We start from the raw sequence: 27095 nt of genomic DNA on the forward strand, positions 1-27095 counted from the left end.
TTCTTCCTCGCCTCTTTGTGTTTTAAGACTCAGAAACCACAAAGTATTCATGTATTGATATCACACTCAGAGAAATTACATCACTTAGAGACTGTCTCCTCCTGTCCCCTGTCCTCTGTGTGTGTGTGTGTGTGTGTGTGTGTGTGTGTGTGTCCCAAGAACGCGCACGCAGGAAGTTCCTCTCCTGTCGAGAGCGCGAGCTATGACGTAAGCTGCTTGCCGCGCAGTGATGATGGCGGCGCGTGAACGCGCAGTAAAAGTAATGGCTGCTGTGGATCGGCGGGTGCCTAGCCTCGAGGATTTCGTGGGTCAGAGCTGGACCGCCTGGGCCGACTGGGCCGGTGTGACAGCGGCGGAGGGTAAGCAAGCACCGTGACGCAAAACACCGGCAGCTACGGAGCCATTTAACCGAAACACCGGCGTTAATATCGGTGTTAACGGAGCACGGAGCTAACCATGTTACCCAAACAAAGACCCTGCCGGGTCCTAGTGCTGGGCGGGTAACATGTCGCTCTCTCTGCCGGCGTCCCGCTGCATACGCTGTCTCTAAGAGACAAAACAAGATGTACTTATTCACATATAACCAGCACAGTGTGGGCTTCAATGCAGTGGCCGTGAGACGAGCTGCCAGCCTTTAACGGAGGCGTTTCATCTGAGTGAGAGCAGCCGGGCAGCGGCGGCAGCAGAGCGGAAGGAAGGAGGCAACTTCTCACCGTGGAAGGCTAGGCTAGGCTAGCTAGCTACAAGGCCTATAGTAGTAGGCTGGGGGACGTGTCTTTGGGTGTGGGGTATGACGCATGCGCAGTGTGACTGAAGCTGCGTTGTGACTGGCTCAATTTCGACGACGGCAGACCAGATTCTACTGCGCATGCGTGGCACCCCGATGATGTGACGCGTGTTCCAGCCTCCTTTTAATAGGCCTTGGCTAGCTAGCTAGCAAGCGAGCCAGACTGCCCGTTGACGCCGAGGCAAGTTAGCGGTAGCATGCTAATGCTAGCAGCAGGAGGATGGAGAGCAGACACCGGTGACGGAGGAGGAGTCTGATGCTGTTGCCACCATGTAAATGTGCTGGCCCAGCCTTTGATAGGAGCTAACGTTACTCTCTGTTCTCTTCAATGTTCTCTCATCTGACTGCCAGCATCACTGCCTCCCCTCAATAACTCATATTATTATTAACATGTCTGTGTTTATGAGACAGAGAGTCTCATCATCTGTTTGACTTCTGCCCCCCCAGAGTCCTCCTGCCCTTCCCATCCCCATCTCTAAGTCTGAGCGCTCACTCATTGTCTGGCATCCCTCCCGAAGTGCTACTTTGTCCACAACTATCAAATAAAGTCCTCATCCACCACACAAGACATTGAGCTACTTAATGCTTTAGAAAACTGATCAAAATGACCAGAACAGAAGCAAAGAAGCAGTTGACCTGCATATCAGTCCTTTATATAACACAGTATAAGGGCCTGTTGATGTGCAGAATGTGTGCCCTAAGGTTAGTCTTAGTCCTGCTGATGAACCTGACCTACAACTTTTGGAAAACATCCAACGTGTGTAATGTTTGATGTTTCAGGGCCCGACGTGGACGACTGCAGCAAGAATGGCAAAAAGGCTGCAGAGGCCATGTCACTCAGTAAGGAGGGTAAGTCTGCACACTATCATCTACAAGTCATAGTAAAGTCTGTTGTTGTTTGGGAACATCTGAAAGCACAAACTGATGGTCTGTGTGCTTGCGTTACTGTGCATGCACACTGACCTGTAATGCCTCACTGAACTGTGCCTCAGCTTCTATTTGGTCTCCAGCTTTGCTCCTGAGACAATGGAGGTACTAGTTTGCAGAGAGTGTCCAGGGTCGAGTGTTAAAGCTGGGTAGTGTTGTGTGATCAGACACCTCCTGGAACCTAGCCTGGCTGTCTGTAGCAGCAGCAGCAGCAGCAGCAGCAGCAGCAGCAGCAGCAGCAGCAGCAGCAATCTGACAGACACTCCCTGTATGTTTGTGTGTGTGCGTGTCAGAGCACGACATGATGAATCAAAAGAAGCCCCTTGATAGTATGTGTGTGTGCAAGTATGTGCACCCTCTCACACTCACGCTGCATCTCCATCACATGGTAATAACAGCCAAAACAAGGCGATGATTAAGAAGAATGAGCTGGGGGGTTCACACATGTGCGTTGATTTTAAGTTTGTAATTAAAGTTTTCTCTTCTTTCTGTTAGTTTACATCTATGTAGGGATTTGGTTCAATTGATGTTTAACAGAAATCCAAACATTGCCAGATCAATATCCTCTACCTAAAGACCTTTTCAAATTTGACAACATAAATGTTCTAAAGGGGCCTCTTTGTATTTCCTGTTGCAATATTTGTTAATGACAGGAAGTAAACTTAGACTAAAGCTATTGCCCTAGCAACAGAATTGCAATGGAAAGGTCTACACCATGCTTATTATAAACATTGGGCGAGATGTGGGGTACACCTTGAATAGGCCTTCAGTCTATCACACACATATACATATACACAGTGTATATATATATAATGTTAAGGCTGTCAAAGTTAACGCGATAACGCGTCTAGTGTGTGTGTGTGTCCCTTTTACACAGAGACGCCATTTCGGCTCCTGTGACTACCTCCGCTTCCGGCTTAGCGGCTGAGCAACAATGCCCCCCCCATTCTGTGTCCGTACCGTTTACACAGAACAGCAAGGCGGAATAACGGCGCAACAGTCCCGCCTTGAACAGGCTGTGTGAATGGGCCTTTAGAGACACAACTCACAACTCTGCTGAAGCCATTTTAGCAGTACGTAGAGAAATTGTCTCACATGTTTTGCGTCATCTAATAGGCTCTCCTGATCGGCCTTTATAGAGATCACCGATCAAACTATTTAGAACGAATATGTAAGGGATAATGTACAGTGAGCCGGTCATTGTTGTGAAAGAATCCCAGACAAGGCGACGCTGCACCCCGACGTGAAGCGGAGGGGTTTCTCATCGCCCTGAAGGGGATTCTTTCACAACAATGACCCGCTAGCTGTACATTATCCCGCTTATTACACGGCCATTTACTTAAGAAATCATTATTTTGACGCAAAAACGGTCCGTCAGAGTCCGACATCAGAACTGCGCCCATAGCAACAGTCTGTTATACATAGCAACGGTCTGTTATACAGAAATTACAGACCGCAGTAAGCCGTGATTGACCAATTAGAATTGAGTATTCAACACAACCGTGTAATATAGAACAATAAAGTTTGATTGCCGATCGATCGGAGCACCCTTACATTAATCCTGCGTAGAGCTGTGTCCAGCCATTGTATTTTATAAGTACCTAGTAAAAGGCTCATCTAATAAAATTGTTCAATGTTTATATATATATTTTTATTAAAAGAAGAAAGAATATATCATAACCCGTAGATGACTACAGGTATTTCATAGTTGATAATGTCAGAATACAGGAAGTTGGGGATCCTGTAGGTAACCAACTGAAAGTTGTCCATCTCTGAAGATCTACCATCCTTCCCATCCTCGCCTGCCCCACATAGTGACATTGCCATGTTACCTCTTCTGCAGTCTGACGTGTGTGTCCATTGTATCTCCTCTCCTCATCGCTCCTCTCCCCTCTCCTTCAAGACATGTCCATCTTTGGCCTCTACCCCGGCCACGATGACTTCTACCTGGTGGTGTGCAGCCACTGCGGCCAAGTAGTGAAGCCGCAGGCGTTCGAAAAGCACTGCGAGCGACGACACGGCCCCCTGTCCAAGCTGTACGCCCGACTGCGCTCTCCCACCCCCGCGCCACAGCAGAGGCCTCACCACGGCCATTCTCCTTCCCATGGGACCAATGCTGCTTCCGCCTCATCCTGGGATGGTCGTGGCCAGGGGGTCGGGCAGCCACGGGCAGCCCCACCTTCGCCTTCCACTCCACCTCAATACAGACACTCCAAGAACTCCAAGGATGGAGTACGGTAAGAACAGAGAAGGGCGAGTTGGGGAGAAAGCTCTAACTACAGAGCTCAGGGGTCACAGAGTAGAACTTCACAAGAAAGTAGACAGAAGCTTTAAAGAACGGAGTGTAGTCCTACAATTTGATGCACTAATGCAATACTTTCTTTAGTTTGTTTACATTTTAAAAAAAACTTAAAGGTCCTATATTGTAAAAAGTGAGATATTCATGTCTGTTATAGTATAAAGCAGGTTTAAGTGCTATATAAATACTGTGAAAGTATTGAAACGTTCAATATATGAAGAAATACGCACAGCCTGTATTCAGAAATTGTCTGTTTGAAACAAGCCGTCAGGATTTCTGTCCATTTGTGATGTCACAAATATACAATATTTAGACCATTACACGGTTTTAAACGTAAACATTCTAAATGTGTCTGTTTATTTCCGGTTGCAGAGTATGTGAATGACATCAGCTGACAGGAAGTAAACATGGACCCAAACTGTTGCCTAGCAATGCAATTCTGTTGAAATTAGCTAAAACGGAGCGTTTCAGACAGAGGATAAATACAGGTATATTCAGGCCGACAGTATGAGGAAAATAAAGTTGTTTTTTTAACATTACAGCATGTAAACATGTTCAAGTAGAAACACAAAATACAAGTATGATCCTGAAAATGAGCATGATATGGGACCTTTAAGTTATGTCTGTGTGTAGGGCTGAGAGTTGTTTTTATAAAATACCAAAAACATAAAGCTGGACTTGAATTAAAGTCACGGTTCAACATTTTGGGAAATTTGCTTTGTCACTTTCTAGCAAAAAGTTAGATGAGAGGATCGATACCACTCGTGCCTGTCTGGTAAATATGGGGCCGCAGCCTTATTAGCCAGTTAGCTTAGCATAAACACTGGAAACAGGGGCAAGCCTGCTCCTGTCCAAAGGTAACAAAATCTGCCTATCAGCATCTGTAAAGCTCACTAATTAACACATTGAAAATCATTTGATAAATCCGCCCTCTGTTAAGTGCGTCACAGCCATTCCAGTATACCAGCATGGCCCATCTAAATGGAACAGGGCCATAATTAATGTTAAATTACACCTATTTTACCCTGTTTATTGCATGTCAAAATGGCTGCTGTGAAAATGGCCTATTATGTTGTATGTCATTATTTTTTGCATTATATAATTATTAATCACAATATAAAAATGCTGAGGCGATCATTTCACCACCAGCATCTTGATTCCATATTTGGTGGCATCATTTTGCAATTAAAACTATAATACATTAGTTAGTAAGATATGCATTGGAATCAGAGTCCAGCCTCAAAGGGCTTCACATAACCTCACCACTGCGCTCCGAAACCCCATTAAATCCAATTGCTTGCGTGGCGCAACAACGGCTTCTTTTGCTGCGCTGAGCAAAGCGCGTTGCTCACTGTGATGTACGCTGAACCGTTCAGAGGCAAGCGTAGCGCAAACCACCCTCTGTGTGAAAAGCCTTTTAGACACTAAACTAACAGGAAGTCCCTTTAGAGGTGCCCTGGTAGCCCACCGGGTAGAGCATGTACCATTAAGGCTGAGTACTTACCGCAGCGGCCTGAGCTTGAGTCCGGCCCAGGGCCCTTTGCTGCATGTCACCCCCCCCCCGCCTCTCTCTCCTGCCTTTCCTGACTCTCTATCTCACACTTAAAAAGAGCAGAAATGCATAAAAAATAATAAGGAATAGAAGATTAAATACTGATAACATGAAGAAAATTGCACTAACTCCCCCAAACATAACGGTTAGGATAACATGCATTTTAAAAAAAAGTAGATGTTTTTTTATTTTGCCAGTGTTGTTAAAAGTAAAAAGCTAACTTTGAACTTGCCTTTGTCTTCCATAACCCAGACATTCCCCGCTGGAGAAGTCCTCCCACAGCAGTCACACAGAGTCATCGGTATTCAAGCAGCCGCCACCTCTGGAGCCCTCGATGAGCTCTCCACCTCCGTCACTCAGAGATCCGCCCTGGCCGCACGGAGGCACCCCGCCTGGCAGGCCCTCGCCCAGTGACCGGCCCCCCACCCCGAGCCAGAGGAAGGACTCCCCTCTGTCCTCTCCATTGCCGAGCCACCGCGTCCCCAGACCCTACAACAAAGTGGCCTCCAGTGAGTACAAATGGAACGATGGATGATACTTATCATGTAGTTTGTTATTGGTCATTTTTACCTGCTAAAATAATCATAGTGCTATTTGTTAGATACACACTGCAAGTAAGGTGAAGTGAGTTGTTATAATACCATGGAACATTTTTGCAACTCTAAAAAGATATCATGACGACAATCTTTTTTCCGCTGTCTTGACAAAGTAAACAGTGGAATTATGCCGTTCAGGCTTAACAGTGAATCTACCAGGCGTTCAGACAGTACTGCTGAGCCCATACACAGTCACTGTAGTTCTGCACGTAAAACAGAAGACTTGAACCTAAAAAGATGCCTCAGGTTGTGGTCGTGTATGTAAAGCACATCTGAAACGCAAGCCATTATGCAACCCGTGTTAGATGGCTGTATTGATTAAAATTAGGAATGTACCGAATGTTTTTTAATATTCAAAGCTTCTATTGAGGTTTTCAAAGTGATTCATTGGATTAAATGAATAAGTCTTTTTTTTTTTTTACTATTAAATCATAGTGTCTGTGAACACGAGAGCAGAGGATGTTAATGTGTGAAATTTTAGCAGCGGCGCTCATAATTTGCTACAGAATTATGAATGAAAAATTATTTTAAAAAAACTGCTGCACAGCATTCGAATTGATTTAGAATTTGAATGTCAACGTTACAAATGAAGTTTGGAACTATGGATTTCACAACACCATAAAATTATAAGCCGATACCAGTGAAATTTCACCGTTCTCGATACCAATTTGATACCACAGTAAAAAACAAAGTAAAACAATAAATCCCATGTACTTCAACAGACACTCCTTTGTTATTGTTTGAACACAGGTTTTTGTTAGGAAGTTAAACAGGTCATAATTCCCTCTCTATTACCTATTTTCTAGTGCTGTGACAACATCTCCTTCAAACAACTGTTTAAACTTACATTTGAACGCGTCATGATAGTATTATAATCTATCCTCAGCTTACTGAGTAGTGCTTGAACGCACCATAGCTGAGCTGTGTAGCGTGTAACTCCGCTGCTGTCACTGGTCACTGAGCAGCATCATGGGAATGAACTACAATATAATAAGAGTCTGTTTAAGTTAGTTGTTCTTAAAGGTATAATATGTAGCCGTTAATATGAAGCATTCAAAGTTAGTTCCTCCTCGTCAGCTCAACAAGCGAGCGACGGAGGGAGAGCAGCGAGTGTCGAGCAAGCTATAGAGTGAACGGAGAGAGAGACCACAGTGAAAACAAAGCAGCAAATCAGAGAAATGAAACGTTATTTCCTGATCGTTTCCCGGCGGTTACGTCGTAAAACAATTAGGTTTATGACTACTTTAAGGTTGTTCCTCCACGGCTTCTTTTAGACTTGCATGTGTGACAAATTACAGCTTTATGTCTCCTTCACTCACACTGAAGAACTTCCACACCGACGACACGTCGTGTGTGTGTGTGACGTTACTGACTGTGCCGCTGTATGCCGACGTAAAACCATCGCGTAGCGGCTGCACATGGAGTATGTGTCTGACCGGCAAAAAACGTATATATGAGCATATGAGACTGCTGAAAATGTCTGGCTTTGATCGGCTGCTGACTGACGTTACATCTCTAGCTGTTAGTTTAGGACGGGCTTGATTAACGCAGCAGAGTTTTCTATGAGCGGAGCATTTTAAAACGTCAATATTGCAATAATCATGTTCATTTAATTGTGGGAAGCCAAAATCGGGATTAATATTCGATTAACTGTGCAGCCCTAATTTGAACACGTCATGGTAACTTTAGAATTTACCTTCGCCCAATACTATTTTTTTTTTTTACTGAATACAGCCGGAAGGTATCATAATGTAAATCAATGACACCGTTAACGTTATATGTTATCTCCGTGCAGGACTGTGTTACTTACCGGCTGCTAACAGCTAACATTAATTAGCTCTCGTCTTGCTGATTTCAACACAGATTTGTTGCTCGCAGTGTAATGTAGCATTATCTGGAAAAAATAGAGTGCTTCCCCTGGATGCCTCAATAGTGAGTCTACTGCGTCCCAAACACATTTTCTGTCGTCCCCGGGACGATGGGACGCTGTTTGTCTCGGGCCCTGACGGAATTTTTGCATTGACTTGTGGCATCCCTACTTCAAACTATTCAGTACAGCCCTAATTAAAATACAAGAGTATCTTCACTGACGGACCACTGAAAACCATGGCTGAATTGCCTCCTGTGTAAACAGGGTGTCAAGTGGTCAAAAACACTTAGGCAGCTTGGAGAACACATTCTGGTGAAAATGTATGAAATGTGTAAATGTCTGTTTATGTTTATGTTGGCATTATTGACAGCACTGAGTGGTGGTAACGAGATTTTGACCTGTTCTGACTGTGTGATCTTGCAGCTGAGATGCTCTGTGTTTCCTCAGAGAGGGAGTGTGACTTGGACAAACACTGCGGCGTCCTCGACCCCGACAGGAAGAAGGTCTGCACTCGCCTCCTGACATGCAATGTAAGCTCCAAACACACTCTCCGTCACCACACTGATGCCCTACTTCTTGTGCCCTCCGATTTTCACGACTTTGCAATTTTTTCTTTCTCTTTTCTGTCTTTTTTTCTTTTTTCTTTAATTTTTCTGAGAAGTTCAGTAAAAGTTTGAGAGGCTTCATTCCACCTTTGCTTTTGATCCCATCTGTACACATCCGAGTTGGAAAGTAGGTTGTGAGTTTGGTGCTCTCATCATTACTCAGACAACAGGCAACAAGTCAGATAATAATTTAATGCCTCCGCGCTGGCAACAGCCGTGGCCGGAGGCATTATGTTTTCAAGTTGTCCGTCCGTCCCATTATCGTGAATGCGATGTCTCGGGAATGTCTTGAGGGAATTTCTTCAAATTTGGCACAAATGTCCACATGGAATCGAGGATGAACTGATTTAGATTTTGGTGGTCTAAGGTCAAGGTCACTATTACCTATAAATCATGAATTTGTATGTAAATTATGACAATTTCACACAAATGTCTAACAGGATAAAATAATGTAGTGATGACATTTTGGATAGACATGGATGTAAACTGCAACTTGATCAGTTGGCGGAGGCATACAACCACAAGGCAGTAATTGTAGTTTCAGTAAGGGATAATGTACAGCGAGCCGGTCATTGTTGTGAAAGAATCCCCGACAGGCTGTTAATTATCCCTCTTATTACACAGTTACTTACTTAAGAAATCAATTTTTTGACACAAAAACGATCCGCCAGAGTCTGACATCAGAGCTGCGCCCATAGCAACGGTCTGCTATACATAGCAACGGTCTGCTATACATAGCAACGGTCTGCTATACATAGCAACGGTCTGCTATACAGAAATTACAGACCGCAGAACGCCGCGATTAACCAATCAGAATCGAGTATTCCACACAGCCGTGTAATAAATGTCGACATCTAATAGATTCTCATATCAGCCAATAGTATTTTTTTTTGTAAGAGGTTATTATAAATCTTGTTTTTCTTTAAGAAAAAGAGCAATGTTTTTAGTTAACTTGTGTCATAGTTGAATGAGGTGATATACAAATGTGTGACATGAGGTGTGTTGTTGCACCACCAGCTTCCAGAGCAGCTTCTGGAGGCTGGTCCTCGTCGTAGATTCTCATAGAAGTGTGTGGAACTCTACTGGAGGGATGAACATCATTCTTCTAAAAGATATTCCTTCATTTGGTGTTCAGGTGATGGTGGTGGAGAGTGCTGTTTAACGTGGCTCCAAAATCTCCCATAGGTATCTATAACATAATTTCACATAATTTTCATTACTCATCAAACCATTCAGTGAGGCCTCTTGTCCTGTATGGAAGCATCTGCGTTCATTACGTGCAAACACAAGTCCCCTTTAATTAGTGTGTTGCATTTTGGGGGATCTATCAGCAAAAATGGAATATAATATTCACAACTATGTTTTCATCGGTGTATAATCACCTGAAACTAAGAGTGGTTGTGTTTCCGTTAGCTCAGAATGAGCCCTTCATATCTACTTAGGGAGTGGGTCCTCTTCACGGAGTCCTTCATGTTGCTCCGCCAGTAGGGCTTGTTGTCGGACCCTGGTCAGAGCTGGCTGATGCTACGCTACGATTGGCCAATCTGCGTTTGAGGGGCGGGACTTAGCAAAGGGTCACTTTGCACATAAAGCAGTGGGATCCCATTATTAAGATACCTTTAAATTCTTTAAAGGTGCTAAATACGGGATTGGGGGAATTTCTATTGCCTCTGGCCGTGAGCGCGAGTGGGGCAAACTCACATGCACAAACATGCACTACTAACGACCATGTCAGCAAAGCGAGGAGAAGCTCTGATTACAACACACACAGAGGTAGAGAGACTTCATTCTCTGCTCAGGTAGACATTACTCCTCCATATCTTTACATAGACGATAGTTGTTTTGAATGCTTTGCATATCAAATGTAGCACCTTTTAAATCATCTCACTGAAACGTTTCAAAATACGGGATAGGATTGCAGTCCGACGTTGAAGAAAATAATATCCGTCTTGAAAGAGCAAAGTGGAAAAAAAAAGGAGTGATGACAGTGTGAGATCAGAGTAGAGGTTCTCAAATGATTTAAACTGCAGTCACTGTTCTGCGTTACTGGTGAGTACTGACTGATACTGAGTGGTGAAAATGGCTCCCAGCACAGGAAGAGTCCTTATATGGTGGCTGGTGTGTGAAGGAGGAAGTGAGCGTGAGAGGCCACATCCAGCCAAGTAGAGACAGGATGACCTGATTAACAGGAAATGACAGAAGTGACGGGAAAGACACGCAGGAAAACAGTCTGCACCTTATACCTGCTCTGTAGGCGGCTGGGTTTCCTCTTCCACCTGCTGCTAGGGAGGAAATATGGCATGTAGTTATTTTAACTATTCATTTAGAACGATGGAAATGAGAAATGTGTTTACAAGCGACACTGATGCATAATTTCAACGATAACTGCGATAGCTGAAACAATGAATGGATTAGTTAACTGACAGAAAATTGAAAGGTCCCATATTGTAAAAAATTAGATTTTCATGTCTTTTATATTATAAAGCAGGTTCAAGTGCTATATAAATACTGTTAAACTATCAAAACGCTCAATATACGGAGAAACACACAAAGCCCGTATTCAGAAATTGTGCGTTTGAAACAAGCCGTTAGGATTTCTGTCAATTTGTGACGTCACAAATATACAATATTTAGACCATTACACGGTTTTAAACATAAACATTCTAAATGTGTCCCAGTTTATTTCCTGTTGCAGTGTATGTAAATAACATCAGCTGACAGGAAGTATACATGGACCCAAGCTGTTGCCTAGCAACGCAATTCCATTGCAATTCCGTTGAAATGCACTAAAACGGAGCGTTTCAGGCCGAAGGTAAATACAGGTATATTTTTTAACATTACAGCATGTAAACATGTTCTAGTAGAAACACAAAATACAAGCATGAACCTGAAAATGAGCACGATATGGGACCTTTAATGTTTATTTAAAATATATCGCATATCACATTCGCTGGTTCCAGCTTCTCCAATGTGGGATTTCATTGCTAAATGAATGTTTGGGTTTTTGGAAAATAAGCAGCTTGAGGGCACGACTTATAACTTTGGTAATGCGTGATGGGCGCATGTCATTTGACAGAATAAATCATTAGTCAGTTATTTGCTAAATAATAGATGGGATAATTGATTTTCTGAGCTAAATCCGGTCCATTGATGTCACAGGATCAACTACTTAAAGCCTTACTCATTTCTGATCTCTTGTTTGCTCTGGTTACATCTTCATATGCTCGGTCTCCTAAAACACAGAGCTGTGACAAGCAGGTCAACTATGACTAAATAAACAGCAGCCACCAGTTTCGATCCATCTAACGATAATGATTAGTTTTTGAGTCGTAGCAGAAATCTTAAATTAAAACACTATCATAGGAAAGTGTTTTAACGATTATGATGGCCCAGCATCATTTTCCAGCAAAGTTGGGGAAATTAGTTGTAAACTCAAACGTTCAAGTTTATAATGTCATTTTCTTTTTAAGATTTTTTTTTTCCGTCTTTTGCCTTTATTTGACTGCGATAGCGATAGTCATGAAACGGGGAGCAAGAGAGGGGATGAGATGCAGTAAGGACTCAGCCTTCGTTACATGGGGCACCCGCTCTACCAGGTGAGCTACCGGGGCGCCCCTATTTTGTCATTTTAACTATTACAAAAATACAGCTGAAATGAAATATTGTTCCTCCAGAACCAAGTTATAAAGATTGACATTACGTAAGACAAAACATAAAAACATTAAAGCTTCAGTAGGCCACAATTTTTTTGTCATTATTGGGCAAAAATCCCATAATAACCTTTCAGCATATTGTAATTCAAGTGTTCTGAGAGAGAACTAGACTTCTGCTCCTCCTCATGGCTCTGTTTTCAGGCTTTAGAACATCTAGCCTGTGACGGGAGACTTTGACCAATCACAGGTCATTTTAAAAAGAGAGCGTTCCTATTGGCTGTGCTCCGGCTGGTGGGCAGGGCTTGGTATTTCCTCAGCAGATCTCAACATGGCTGCCAGGTCACAGACTTTCTCATTTTACAGCTAAACCGTGCACTACAAGATGATTCTGAAAAGATTTGAGAGAAATAGACATTAACGTAACAGAATATTGATTCATATTTGATCAGCGCTGCCTAGTTTGACCGTTTGGTCGGAGTTCAGGAGTGATTGACAGCCGGCTCTCATAGGCAGAAGCTGGACGGCAGACTCCAGATAAGCTCTGACTGGTTGTTTTCCTCTGGTCTGTGACATCTTGCAGATGTCAGTAGCACCAGAGGACACCGGAGGACACAGAGTCTCATGCACTACTGTCAGGATATAGTGACCGTTTTATAAACACAAGTTAATCATATTTGCTCCATTTCTATCCACTGCAGCTTTAAGACTAAAATATAAGACATGTAAAATGGATGGGTTTACTACAGTACCCTGAGCAAAGTGTCAGCGTATGTGCTAAATACGTATGAAACTGTTGGAGAAACTGGCTGACGACACCGTATGGGCATTGTAAGGGTGGGTGATATGGCCAAAGTCTTCTATCACGGTATACTGTATGTCATTTTATATCATGGTAACCACGGAAGCACCAAAACCTCAAAGTTGTATCTAGTGAAGCTCTACAGTGTTGGCCACGGTCGGAGGACGCGGGGGAGACCGTAGCTTTGGTCTCCAGGGCCGGAGTCTCTGCTCCTCTGAGCTCCTCCACCTTCGTCTGGTCAGCTAACATTACTGCCAATATAGAGTGATATTGTGGTTTTAGCTGACATGTGTCGCCTCACTGTTTTGACGGATGCTCGCTCACATTCAGGTAGCGCGCGCACACAAACAAGCGCAAGCAACAGGACGCTGACTTTCGTTGACTTAACGGCCACAGGTGTCGCTGTTAACAAGCAATTTCTGATTCTTACAAACAGTCCCTTTAAGGTTCCTGTTACATGTTAACAGGTGCAAATAAATACCAGCCTGTCAGGTAGGGTTGGGCGATTGGACGGATATATTGCCGATTGGCTGAGTACATCGCCGGTTGGGTTTTTTTGGGAGGCATTTGTCATTTTTATTTTGCTGATTTAATGGTCTGCCTCCAAAGAACGAGAGCCGCTCAGCCGCTGCCCAGCGGGCAGAGAGTGGTACGGCGTAGGAAAACGGCATGCAGAGCCGGCATAGTTTCACATCAGACTCGGTGAAATAAGGTTTTCTTTTGACCAAACCAGAGTTGGTGATTGTTGGAAAGAATAACCAAGACGGTTTTGGTGAGCTTTATTTTGTTTCTGTCGAGTTTGAATGAAGGGAGTTTCACGATGCTTTGCCGCTAGAACAGCTGATCTCCCAGCTGATCTCCCAGCTGAAACTACGACAGCACACACACACACACACACCTGCGTGAATATATCAGCCATCGCCAGTTGTAGGGCTGACGATGGCCGGATGGAAAATTTTAACATATCTTCCAACACTACCGTTGTGCAGTATAGTCTGAAAATCACATTTCCACTGTCGCACGGTATTTTGTATACCGTCATATTGCCCAATCCAAAGGCATCGTTTCCCCTATATTCACTATAGCACACCGCTGTTGCAGAGTAATGCTGCTAAAATTTCACACAATCGTTAATATCCCCTGCTTTTGTGTTTCACTGAGTTCAAGTTCACAGAGTCTTAGCCTGTCCACGCACATGCACACGTGCACACGTGCACACACACACACACACACACACACACACACACGGAGTAGAGCAGCTGAGCCAGACTAGAGAATAGTCATTTAAAACAGATCCTCATTGTTCTCTGTGAAGTTCGCTGGAAGTGATGTAATGTAGCTCTGGTGTGTTTTATGTGGAGTGAGCACTGCGCCAGAGTCTGTTTTTAAAAAATAGCCTTTTAAATGCTCCATTGCTTGTCAGCAACCGATCATGTGGCAACTTATGAAGCAATTTGGCCTAGTGTGCTTTGATTCATTTGGGTTATCAGTCATGACGTTGTTTTAATGAAAATTGAACTCCTGGTGTTCTTAAACACTGAAGAATGAAATAACGGGAGTAACGGGCGAACCAGCTTTAATAGTGACCTATTTTATTTTGAAATAATCGCTGTGCGCTGGATCTAATTTATGCCAATGTGACAAGTTGTTCATGTGGATTTCGAAAAGTAACAGCTAAATATTTGGAAAAGTAACTGATAAATATTTATAGAAACTTTAAAGTGTTACATTTTAAAAAATATTTTGGTGGAAATGAAACCACCAAAGTCTCCTAAGCGTATACGAGTTTGGAAGTAAGATTTGTTCAAAAATAAAACTGCTGGTGCCCCAAAAACACTGTAATGACACCGTTGATTGGTCTCAGTGGCTTGCTATGTAATCCGAATCAGGTTCTCCTTATGCCTTAATGACACTGAACCTTTACCCAACTCTCTCCCAACATTTCCCTTTTTCAACTTAAAGGTGCTTTCAGACAGCGAGAGGTTGCTGCTGGCACCTGATTTGTTTCCAGTGTAAACACAGTGGCAAGAGGTGCTGCTCTCTTGAACGCGCACAAATACTCTGTGCTGCCGTCAGGAGTTGATGATGTTTAAACTTGTTCAACTTTCTGTCACGGACACGGAAGAAAACAATATGAAGCAAATTGTACTAGTATCTGAGATCACTGAATTATACACCTCTTTACCAACAAAGCGATCAGTGAAGAGAAACACTTTTCAGCAACGTCAACCTTGAAGTGTGACTATCCGGTTTGGATCAATAAACAATGATATTAGTTAGCGATTGTATCATATTGTTATCTATCGGGGCGTAGCTCAGTCTGCGCTGACCTTGCTTGGTAACTGGAGGATCATCGATTCAAGTCCAGCTTGGACCAGTTACGGAGTGTGTCCTGGTAGCTGGAGAGGTTCACCTCCTATGAGGCATCCTCACATACATTTGCATGTGTATAGGTAATGTTTTTGTGTGTAAAATAATGACAAAGTGAAAAAAACTAATTTCCCTGAAGGGATTAATTGTTTTAATAAGTATGTCTTCTTCTTCATTTCCTCTATTTTAACGTACATGATAAGATTAGAGAAGGTTGAACCTGTAGCCTATGGTGCAGGTTGTTGGCAGGACTGGAGGCAGCAGCAGCCGTGAGGGGGTGAGGGGGGGGGATTACTGTACGCCTGCCCTGCTGCAGCCTGTTCAAAGTAGAGAACATTGATGTTGGTGGGCGGCAATCAAGAGTAGTGCTATTTGAAAGCACCTTTACACCTCCAGTTAAGCACCCCTAAGGCGTATTATAATGCACCTTAAGCCAGCCGTCTGACCCGGCAGGCCGATCCATAATTTTTATGACACTCGTCAGATAGAAGTTTTAGCCGTTTTACTTGAACTGAAGCCAGTCAAAGTGAAACAGTGACTGATATCCTGCGTCCTTTTGTCCACAGATCCACTCGATCCACCAGCGAAGGAAAGTGATGGGCCGCACCAAGAACTTTGACCAGCTAGTGGCAGAACTGAAGACCAAGGTTCGTGAGAAAGGGGTCCAATCCCTGGATGGAGGCTCCTCTACCGGCCGATCCCCCAGCCCGGAGGCCCCCAGGGAGCAGGCTGGGGCTCCACACTGCAGGAGACCTCTGGCCAGTCTCCCTGCTTTCAGGTTAGTGAACCTTACTGAAGCTAGCTGGCGATGCGTGCGTGCGTGCGTGCGTGTGTGGCGGCAGCTCGGGCAGTTGTAGACATTGTGTCAAATTTGTGTTAAAAAAACAACAAATCTTTTGCTCTCTGAGGAAAAGATCTAAACACAATTTTACAGCCCACTCATACACCCAGTAGAAACCAATTAGGCAGAATGACAAAATGCTATTTACCAAGCTTACTTTTACTCCTAACATACAGCAGATGTGTGTATGTTACAAATCCACTGAACAAGTGTTCACCCCATATCATATTGTCCTGCGCTCTGTAAATATCTCTCTCTTCCTCTAAACAGAGATCATCATTAAATCAACAACTTGTCTACACCTGTCACATAGCAGCAGCTACATTCCTCCCTCTGTAGTAGACAACTGTCCACCAAAGACTGACGGCAGGCTGACCACCAAAATACGTTTAACCTGCGGTACTGCGTGGGTCTGAACTGGGTGTAACATTCCTTGGTTGAAGCTGATTAATTGCATCATGGGTTAAAGCTGAAGTAGCGAGATTGGAGCAAATATAATTTAAAAAGTAATTTTTATAAAGCGGTCGCTATATGGTGACAGTAGTACATGAAACAGGTAACCTGAAAAAAAATCATGTGCCTCTGTGTCCTCTGGTGCTCCTAACGGCATCTGCAAGACTGGAGGAAAACAAGCAGTAAGAGCTGATCTGAGTTCCGCTGTCCAGCTCCCGTCTATTTGAGCCGGCTGTCAATCACTCACGAACTCCGGTCAAACTAGGCAGCGCTGATCAAATATGAATCAATATTCTGTTACGTTAATGTCTATTTCTCTCCTCAGATGTTTTCAGAATCATCTTGTAGTGCACGGTTTAGCTGTAACATGAGAAAGTTTGTGACGCCGCCGCCATTGTGAAATCTGGTGAAGGAACGCCAAGTTCCGGTCACATGACCGGAGCACAGCCAATAGGAACGCTCTCTCTCTGAAATGACCTGTGATTGGTCAAAGTCTCCCGTCACTGGCTAGATTTTCTAAAGCCTGAAAACAGAGCCATGAGGAGGAGCAGAAGTCTAGTTTTCTCTCAGAACACTTGAATTACAATATGCTGAAAGGTTATTATGGAATTTTTGCCCAATGATGCCAAAAATATACTGACTACTGCAGCTTTAAACAAGGTAGACCTAATAAAACCAGCAGCTGAGTCGGTCTAAGTAGATCATGTTCCTGGTAGGGCTGGGCGATATGGAGTCGATCAAATATCACAATATTTTTACCAAATACCTCAATATCACGACAGTATTGTAGGGTTGACTATCGGTGCTTTTTCAAAAATATTTACACAATGAGATTTTTTTTAATAAATAATCATCAGTAATGTGGATATAATGACTAAGTGGGTAAAGGCAAATAATAGAACAGCCAGAGCAGTCTGATAAGTTCAGAAAATGACATCACTTTACTGTGATGCAGCCGTTAAAACCAGGAAAAGAGAACACTTTTGGCACATTACGATATCCAAAATCTAAGACAATATCTAGTCTCATATCACGATATCGATATATCGTTATATTGCCCAGCTCTAGTTCCTGGATGTTAGTGACATAGGATTTTCACAGACAATAATTGTGAGACAGTTAGGGTTAGAGACAGTGAGCATCTGTAAATGATTGTATATTATAACTACTAGTGCAGTGCCTGTTCAGAACGGGCCGGATGCTTGCAGCTTTCTAGAGAACCGCTCATACAACCAACTTCACCCTCGACACTGCGCTTCCTTGGGTCCTCGGCAATACACCAGCTATGACAGAGCATGCATGCATCACACACCCAAGTCGCGGCTACTCACGGTTGGAAACATCAGTGAAATAAACTTAGCAGAGGTCATTTCCAAATAGCCGTATTAGTAGCTTGCTTTGACATAACCACTGCGATTATAAAGTAGAGCATGGATTTAATTAGCGGAGGTATTTTGCTGGCGATAACATTTTTAGAGTTATAAGTAAGCATCAAGTATTATACAGGGGAGATACAGTCTTAATCACGGGGGGAAAAACACATTGCAGCTTACTCTCGGACACACTGATGAAATACACTCTGGTTCGATTCGGCTTCCAGTTGGCTGTTCTTTTACACACAGCAACGACACGCTTTACCCACAATTACACTTAAATTGTCTGCCACTGTGTCGGAGGTGCAAACAAACAGGATATAGGTGTTGAGATTGTTTATTACTCTAGAATATTGCTATTTTCTTTGGTGCCAGTGCCTAACTATGGTGAAGTGGTGTATTGCAAGGACTTGCAAGAACCATCATCTCACAAAAAATGAAGACAGGAACTCCAAATATTCACTTTTTTTTAACATTACCAACATGTGTAAAAGAGCCCAAGAGAAGAGCACTCTTGGCAAAGGCTTGTGCTGGAATAGATCCAGTCACGCAGACGGGACTGTTTTCTTAATCTAGAATTTCTGACCATCATGGCCCGCTCCTGCAGTGTGTGTGTTCTACTCCCGCCTGCACCCGCAAACATGCTGTCAACAACAATTCTGTCAATATCACATAGTGATATTTGTGTTTTGTTAAAACAGCGCCTCCGCCGGCGCATCAGTATCGGTTCAGGCGGAGAGTGGTACTGCAGCACGAGAGACGTTGAGAGGCTGCCAAAACAAAAACCCACAAAATGATAAAAAAAAAAAAAAAAAGTCAGATTAAGTTCTGTGAGAATTGATGAAGGTCAAATCAGGAAGGCATCACAGTAACTGTAGAAAGCGCTGAGTTGTGTCGAAGTGGTGTTTGTGAAGAGAATGTCACTCTCGCCGGACAGCTTTTCATGTTTGAGAAACATGGTAGAATAATCTACTTCAAGAATTACAGGAGATGCTCGGAGAGATTCAGAAAAGATGGTGAATCAAATTTGATCGGTCCATTTGGTCAGTCATTTGAGCCACGTTGTTTTTTTTCTTGTTTTGTTTTTTTAACAGAGTTCTACTGATACAGACACCAGCTCAAATTTATTATTATTGAACAGGCGTGAAACAAACGTGAACAAATTGCACCAAACTCAACAAAGACAGAGATTCCTGGCTTTATAGTTAGATATTCAGTATATTTGAAAGCCAAAAATTGTATTTGTTTGTTTTACAGTCGGTCTACTGCCATGTCGGACAGCAACTCAGACGAGGAGAAGCAGCGGCAGGATGAGGGGAGTCTCCGAGCCCCCTCGCCTCTGGTACACGGACGAATCTCCAGCGATGAAAGTGAAGCAGAGGCACCCGAGGAGCCCCCGGAGTTCCCATCTTCTGTTGCACATCCCAGACCACTAGCGGTGAGCAGCTTGTACTTGGGTTTAACAACGGGAAAAGAGCACCTGCCAAAACTATTCCTTGTTTTCCTTGTATGATTTGAAAACTGGCCAGAGTTATAATTAATATAATATAATATTTCTGCCTGAGGACTTTGAAGGCCAGTGCAAAATCTTTTTAGAGTTGTTTAAATTGGAGTTTAGCTTTTTCTAGGCAGCAAAAAGTATTGAAATCAAACTCAGAAATGTGGCATGCAATGACTTTATCAAGTAGTTATGGCTTGTTGTGTTGGAAAACAATTGCTTATCCAAATATGCTAGTAAAGCAGACATTATTAGCAAAATCATGCTAGTAAAGCAGACACCGAAGAACTCGAGCATCCGATGGAACGCCTGATCTGCAAAAACACAAAATAACCCTCTCAACTGTCTGAATTCTGAGCTACTCGAGGCATATTGTATCATTATCTGTTTCCAAAATATCCATTTTTTTAATTAGATATTAAAACATGAATTAATACAACACAACTACAAACACACTAGATCCACCCCCACTGCAACACTTTAGTTGCAAAAAGACTCTGGCTTATGAGTGTTATACTGCACACTGAAGACATGTCTCTTGTGATGAGATCACAGGTAACTTTTCCTTGAGAGGACTGATGATGGCAAATCATGTTTGTGTGAGCAACGCTGCTCAGTGAACCGATGCACCGCTGCTATTCCAGCGCCAGCTAAACCTTCCTGCATATCCTTAGCAGTAAAAAGGGGGGCTTTCCGCACCTGACTGCTACTGACAGCTCTATCAGAGACTTATCTTGGTCTTGTCTTTATTTCAGTACTTCCATTACTCAAAGTGAAGGTGTCGACACAGTGGTCATTTCAAATTGGTGACACGTTGATCAATTGTATATTGTTTTACAGCAGTCCATTGCTCATCATCTTTATTTTTAGTTGCTCAGTCAGAGGATAAAAGTGTCAAAAACAGAGTTGTGGTTTTCTGTTTAACTAGAGGGGGTATTGGGATGTATTGTTTTATTAAGTTGATTAGGGCGGTCAAGATATCAGATTTTCACTGAATGATTATCGTGGCCGAGAATTCATGATATCGATATTATCCCGATATGTATAGAAAATAAAAAAATAAAAATAATGCCATCAGTCAAATTCCTCTTTAACTTTGTATATTTTGCATTGTGCAAATTAATTATACTCAAAATTAGGGGTGCTGATTTTGAAATTTTTACCATTTTTTTTTTTGTACAGTATGTGCAAAACGGACAAATGAGTCCCCAGTTCAACCGTCTGGGAGAGTTCGCAGCCACGGTGCTGCGTGTATTGTCGAGGACGCCTGGAGCCACTTTCCCAGTAAAAGTCTCCACCGGATCATTTAGTTTAAGCTGCGAGGTTGTCAGCTGTGTGTCTGCCCGGCATAGCGATAACGAGTGTCCAACAGACCATATCTGTTTGTGCTACGTTCACAGCTGTAGCGTTGCTGGTGGCTTTCACACATACACATACGACCTGTCAGCGGTGTAACGTTAGTGAGTGTCTGACAGACCGCGTGTGTGTGGCGGCAGTGAGTGTGAGGTTGTCAGTGGCGTTATAGCTGTGAACGTAGCTGCAGTAGTTTGTCTACAGTTTTTGTCGGTGAATAAATGCTACAACTCCTCAGCTCAAAAACCGAGCCATCTTCCTGTATCTTGCAACACATGGCAATATTTAATTTTTTAAATATCACGGATATCGCCCATACCAGAATATCGCGACACCCCTACAGTTGATGGAGGGTAATTGTGCATTTGCAGAACTGTTTACTTTTCAAGTTGTTCCCTGCAGAGCTTCAGGTTTTGATCCTGATTTATCCAGAAATCAGTCAAAGCACAGAACCAGTGAAATGTGATATTTGATGGTAACTATGAGACGGCAGAATAATGCAGAGACACTTGCCTGTAACAGATTTACAACCAGCCTTTCTTTCTCTAGGTATGTTCATTTGGCAGCCATGCACTGGGTCACGGCATCTTCACGTTTGACAGGAGACTTCATCACCTGCGGTCGGCTCTCAGCAGCATGCTGGAGCAGCACATCAGCACCCATCTTTGGAAGTAAGAAACATTCCTGCTTGGCCTTTTAGGCTTTGCTCTGCATTTTATGGTGCTAATTCTTCTGATTCTTTTGCAAGGAAAAAAAGAACTTAAGTTAATTTTTGTCAACCGGCATTTATATAGTTAACTACTTAGAGGTCCCATATTGTAAAAAGTTACATTTTCATGACTTTTATATTATAAAGCAGGTTTAAGTTCTATATAAATACTGTGAAAGTATCGAAACACTTAATCCACAGAGAAATCCACACGGCCCGTATTCAGAAACTGAGCTTTTGAAACAAGCCGTCAGGATTTCTGTCCTTTTGTGATGTCACAAATCTACAATATTTAGACCATTTCACACTTTTAAACATAAACATTCTAAATTGGTCCCAGTTTATTTCCTGTTGCAGTGGATGATCAGCTGACAGGAAGTAAACATGGACCCAAGCTGTTGCCTAGCAACTCAATTCTGTGCAATTCCATTGCAATTCCATTGAAATGTACTAAAACGGAGCGTTTCTGACAGAGTGTAAATACAGGTATATTCAGACAGACAGTATGAGGAAAATAAAGTTGTTTTTTTAAACATTAAAGCATGTAAACATGTTCTAGCAGAAACCCAAAATACAAGTATGAACCTGAAAATGAGCACGATATGTCCCCTTTAATATATTCTCCTTTTCTAAAAGCTTCTCTTTATGTGACTGAAAATAAGGCTGGATGTTTTCAAAAGGTTTTGCTGGTGGTACGTCACTACCTTTACCAAAATGGGGCATTTTTCCAACCTGTTTTGCAAAGTATGAATATATTTTCCTACACACACCGACTTATCAAGTGAACAAAGTAAGCTGAAAGTAATGCAACAAGGTTGCCGAAGATTTGCAATGGGGTAGAATTGGCACTGCCTCCTGTCCAGTATATTGAACTGGTTCCAATCTCTAATGAGCTGTCAGATGGATGCCTACACTACAAATGTTCAGCCCACTAATGCAAATGGATGCTACTTTAAATGCCATACGCTCTACCACCATCCTTATCACTCGGGGGAATTCTGCCAATCCCCAGTGACATGTTTAAAATGCTTGGTGCCAAATGATAACCGGTTTATCGTACCATCAAGTGTACCACTCTCTTTCACCTCCATCCAATTTAGGTTCCTTTTGTAAATTCTTCTCAGCCACTAATGGATGAGGGCTAGTTCACATCATATCCTGCGTTCTGGTAACACTATCAGATAAAGTTGAGTGTAACCCACTGCTTAGTCGCTAATAGATGAAGCAGATGGTGTCTTCTGCTGCCCAGAATAACGGTGAAGAGTCTATGAAGTTGGCATTAAGATGGAGACTGACTGCGTTTACATGCACGTGAGAAAAAAAGCTCATTGGAAAACTAGAATTATCGCCTCTCGGCTGTATGCCTCCGCCAACCGGTCAAGTGTCAGTTTACATCCACGTCTTCCCAAAATGTCGTCACTTCATTGTTTAAGCCCGTTAGACATTAGTGGGAAATTGTCATAACTAGCATATTTAGCTACGTTATTGACTTCGTTGCTACAGACGGTGAAGAGATGAACAATCTGAAAAGCTCTGAGGCAGATCAGTACTTCCACAGGAACCAGGTTTTGTTTTTTTCTACACACAGATAACCTTACTTCAACTATTTGTAGTCTAATGCTGCCCTGCACTCCGTGCCATAAACTACCTTACATTTTAAACTGTACAGAAAATAGTCAAAGTAACTGTGTCATTAAACCAACGCTACGATGCTGAGTCCTCCCTACACATGAAATCATACCTGATGTCCTCCTGGCACTGCTGTCAGTCCCTTTAAGGACCCGACGTCTCTTCTCCGCTGCTCTTTATAGACCAACCACAAAGTAGGATACGGGTTTTCCTCCGTTGGCTTTTTTTTTCATACGGGGTTTTGGGTGGTCTCTTCAAGTTTAGGTTTTTTCAGCCACATTCTTCTGGATTCCTCGTCTGTAGGTCGGCGATGGAATCTACCGTTGGTCACAAGAACAATCCCTTTTTGTTTTGGGTGCATGTTCAACACGCTTTTGTTGAAGCCACAAATTTCGCTTTGTCTGGTTGTTAGTACATCCGCGAATAGCGCAACAAGTACCAGAGCTACGCAAGGACATGTTAGAAAATGCAAATTTAACGTTAATTACATATCTGTTAAAAAATAAAGCAGGATTTGCTAAATTGAAGGCGGACTACTTTTCATAAGAAGCGCCGTTGGTGGTTAGCCACTATGGTTAGCCTATGGGACTAAAAATAGCTTACTGCTACTTCCGCTACCTCACCGGAAGTTACGGCCACAATCATCTCTACAGTGATGCCCCCGAGTATAACGTGGATAGAACAGTGTTGGCAAGTTTTATTCCAATGTCTAATGTCTTATTTATTCTCTTTAAATCCAGGAAAATACCTCAAGCCACAGACCTTCAATCTCCACCTTCCTCAACCAAGACCATCTCTTCCTTGTCTCCCTCGTCCGTAGCCACCACTTCCTCCTCTTCATTACATTCTAAGGTCCGCACAGGAAGTCAAATCAGCTCCTCCCTCAAAACCACATCCTGTTCCTCCTCTTCTAGTAGTCGTGGTCCAGGTAGACCCGCGACAGCCATACAATCAGAGAACTCCGGGGGCAGCGCCGGCAGCAGCAGCATCGGTGGCGTCCATCTGGGGTCTCTGGGTAAGCCCGTGGCGGTGCGTCAGGCGGGTACCGGGCGAACCAAGAACCCCGTGGGGCGTCCCAGCAAGCAGATGCTGAAGCTGCGGGAGGAGGCCGCTGCTGCCGCTGTCGTCCGCAAACGTAAAGCCCCGTCCCAGGAAGGGGAGCACTCAGGCCCCGACAGGAACTGCATCCTCCTCCAGGACAGGGGCCGCCCACCTTCGGCCGCCTCTTCCTCATCTTCTTCTAAACCCCCCATTTCCTCGCCTCTCCCACACGGACAGACCAATGGCACGCTTTCCCCCAGCAGCAAACCCCGCCCCCAGCCCTCCCCGTCAGAATCCCATTCACCAGCCGCCAAGGCGGTCTGGACCTACAGACGGACACACACCCCTCTGGGCCATTCATCACCCCCAGATCTCTCCTCCGCCACCAACAACTCCCACAGCAGGGGCGGCGTGGGGGACTCAGGACTGCACGGGCCGGGCAGCGGTAGGGGCTTTGAGCACCAGGGACTTGTGAAGAAACGCAAGGGGGGAGGCATGGAGGAGCATTCGCCATCATCCAAACCCTCAGTGCACCGCCTGCCCTCCTCCTCTTCCAGCTCCGCCACCTCTTCCTCCTCTCCACGCTCGAACTTTTACCCCTGGAAGGACAGCAAAGGCGGGGGGCTGGCTGGGGGCGTGGAGAAGAAACTGGGCACACAGAAGGTGAGTTTGGAGGAGAGAAACACAGGAATCAAGCAACACACAGGGTGACAGGAAATAAAATGATGTGGTAGTTGAAGTTCTATGAATATGAAGCTTCTCTCCTGGTCGGACTGTACGTCGTTGGTGTTCTTGTTCCTGAGTTGTGAAAAGTTCCCGGCCCAACAGTCACAGTGATGATTTGTAATCAGTGTGAAGGGCTGACAGTGAGCACTACCAGTATGACAGCACAGCACTGATCCTGATGGTTTTTCTTTTCTTACCATCACTTCATGAGCCGTGGCTGCTTCCTCTCCCCTTGTTAAAGAAACGGGCTAACTGCTCTGCATGTCCGTATGACACCTTTACTGTATGTGAAGTCTAATTCAGGCAAATTTGAGGTGTAGAGGTCAGCCTTTCAACTAAAAGGAATATGCCACAGATTTCTTTGTGGACAGCACGTGGTTGGTGGTCTGCTGGCTGGTTTTCATCCTGCCTATTCACTCTAAGAATGAATCCGTAGAAAAACAGATAATATCCTGGCAGAAAATTCCCAGTACATTTTCCGTTAAGTTTACGGACATTTTCTTCAACCCTAAATCGGAAATTTCTGTTGATTTACAGGATGTCCTCCGTACCATTCACAGACACTTCTGTGAATCCTAAACACAAAAATTCCATAAATTTACAGTATATCCTCCGTACCGAGCCAAATAGCAAGCTGGACCTTTACATTCTGGAGGGAAAACGGACGTTACCGCTAGCATTTGTTCGGTCTCTGCGGACCGCCTGAGGCTAAAACTTGGGTCTAAATTATAAGTATTAGTAAAACGTAAATAACAATACCAAACTTGCGTTAGTCTCAAAATGAGTCAGCAAAATATACCTGGCGTATCTGGTAACGTTAACGGTCGACAACAGCTGAACTAAACAACAAAACGCTTTTCCAGCTAAACGATACTGAGCTAACGTTAAGTCCTCAACATAAATCATTTTGGTTAGACATTAATTGTTGATTTTTTTTACCACAGAAGTGTGAGAAAGGTTTCTCCAAATTTTAAATTTGAACTAAACTTTGCCGTGTGTGATGGTCTCTGCCTCTTCTGCGCTAGCTGAGGTTCTTGTTCCCACAATGCAATGCCTATTTAAAAATATGGGTAAAACTCCTGCGAAGAATGGATTCAGAAGATTCCTTCATATTAACACATTGGTACATTGGGCCGTATTTTTACGGACTTTTCTTCGAGTGTAGTAAGGCCAGCATTAGTTCTGCTTTTAGACTAGTCTAACACGAGCCAGTTGCAAAACATAAAAAATGGATGAACTTTAGGAATAAAAGGTTTGTCACTTTACCCCCTAGACTGTCTCTCAGCTAAGAGCTCTGTTTCCATGGCAACAATCAGTGACACCTGAAAGACGGAGTGCAATGACACCGTCTTCAGATGTATATCTGCCCATTTAAAAGGCAAAGTAACTGTTCTTCCACAAGGCATAGGTACTCTGGTTAGCAGCTCGAAGCTGAAGCCTAATCAAGTTTGAATTTTAAATTGAAAGCTACCCAGAATGCAGAGCGACTTGGTCTCATTTAAAGTTAACACTCCCTGATGTTGGTACGGTACCGCCTCAGGTCCCAACTGTAGCTCTCCCAAACCCCAAAGATTGAAATGAGTCGAGTTCTAAACATCAACCACACATAAAGGAGGTGTCTTATCCTGCCATCTTTCTGACACGTACATACCAGTTGTCAAAATGTAAATAACAATTTACATTTTTTCTTTTGTCCCACAGCCAAAACTGCACCATTAAGTGTGCCTGCCTTACAAGCCACTAAGAGGGAGCCAGCTCTACTCAGTCCAAGACTGGGGCAACAGGACTCGTGTGCAAGTGTGTGAGTGTGCGTGCGTGTGTGCACGCTCGCAGTCAGTGCAGTATGGATGTCAGTTGGGTGTGTCTGTGCGAATGTCTGAGGGAGAACTGGATGTGGGAGGATGGGATGAAATTCAGAGAATGGATTTAGAAATACCTCAAGACCATCCGGTTATGCTGCTAAATTAAATATGTTGGTTTATAAAAATGGATTAAAAATGTCCTTTACACTTGG

At 43.5% G+C, this 27095-nt stretch overlaps 1 protein-coding gene across 2 annotated transcripts; it reads left to right on the forward strand.

The window, feature by feature from the left end:
• The first annotated feature begins 166 nt into the window (after positions 1–166).
• atxn7l2a (ataxin 7-like 2a) lies at positions 167–27095 on the forward strand. 2 transcript variants are annotated; one of them, XM_074649066.1, is made up of 10 exons: positions 167–359; positions 1568–1636; positions 3618–3951; positions 5818–6074; positions 8455–8561; positions 16025–16236; positions 19383–19563; positions 21526–21647; positions 24055–25018; positions 26783–27095. In XM_074649066.1, the coding sequence occupies exons 1-10, from the start codon at positions 230–232 to the stop codon at positions 26798–26800; spliced, it is 2394 nt and encodes a 797-aa protein (XP_074505167.1). In that variant the 5' UTR covers positions 167–229; the 3' UTR covers positions 26801–27095. The 2 variants fall into 2 exon arrangements, with proteins under 2 accessions (XP_074505167.1, XP_074505175.1); XM_074649074.1 differs by having other exon boundaries at positions 171–359; positions 8479–8561.

The sequence above is a fragment of the Sebastes fasciatus genome, chromosome 1, assembly GCF_043250625.1.
Source record: "Sebastes fasciatus isolate fSebFas1 chromosome 1, fSebFas1.pri, whole genome shotgun sequence".
Classification (NCBI taxonomy): Eukaryota; Metazoa; Chordata; class Actinopteri; order Perciformes; family Sebastidae; genus Sebastes; species Sebastes fasciatus.

Coding starts and splice junctions, on each gene's coding strand:
- atxn7l2a (XM_074649066.1), top strand. CDS start 230: ATGATGGCGGCGCGTGAACGCGCAGTAAAAGTAATGGCTGCTGTGGAT. Junction 6,075..8,454: donor CTACAACAAAGTGGCCTCCA/GTGAGTACAAAT, acceptor GTGATCTTGCAG/CTGAGATGCTCTGTGTTTCC. Junction 16,237..19,382: donor GCCAGTCTCCCTGCTTTCAG/GTTAGTGAACCT, acceptor TTTGTTTTACAG/TCGGTCTACTGCCATGTCGG.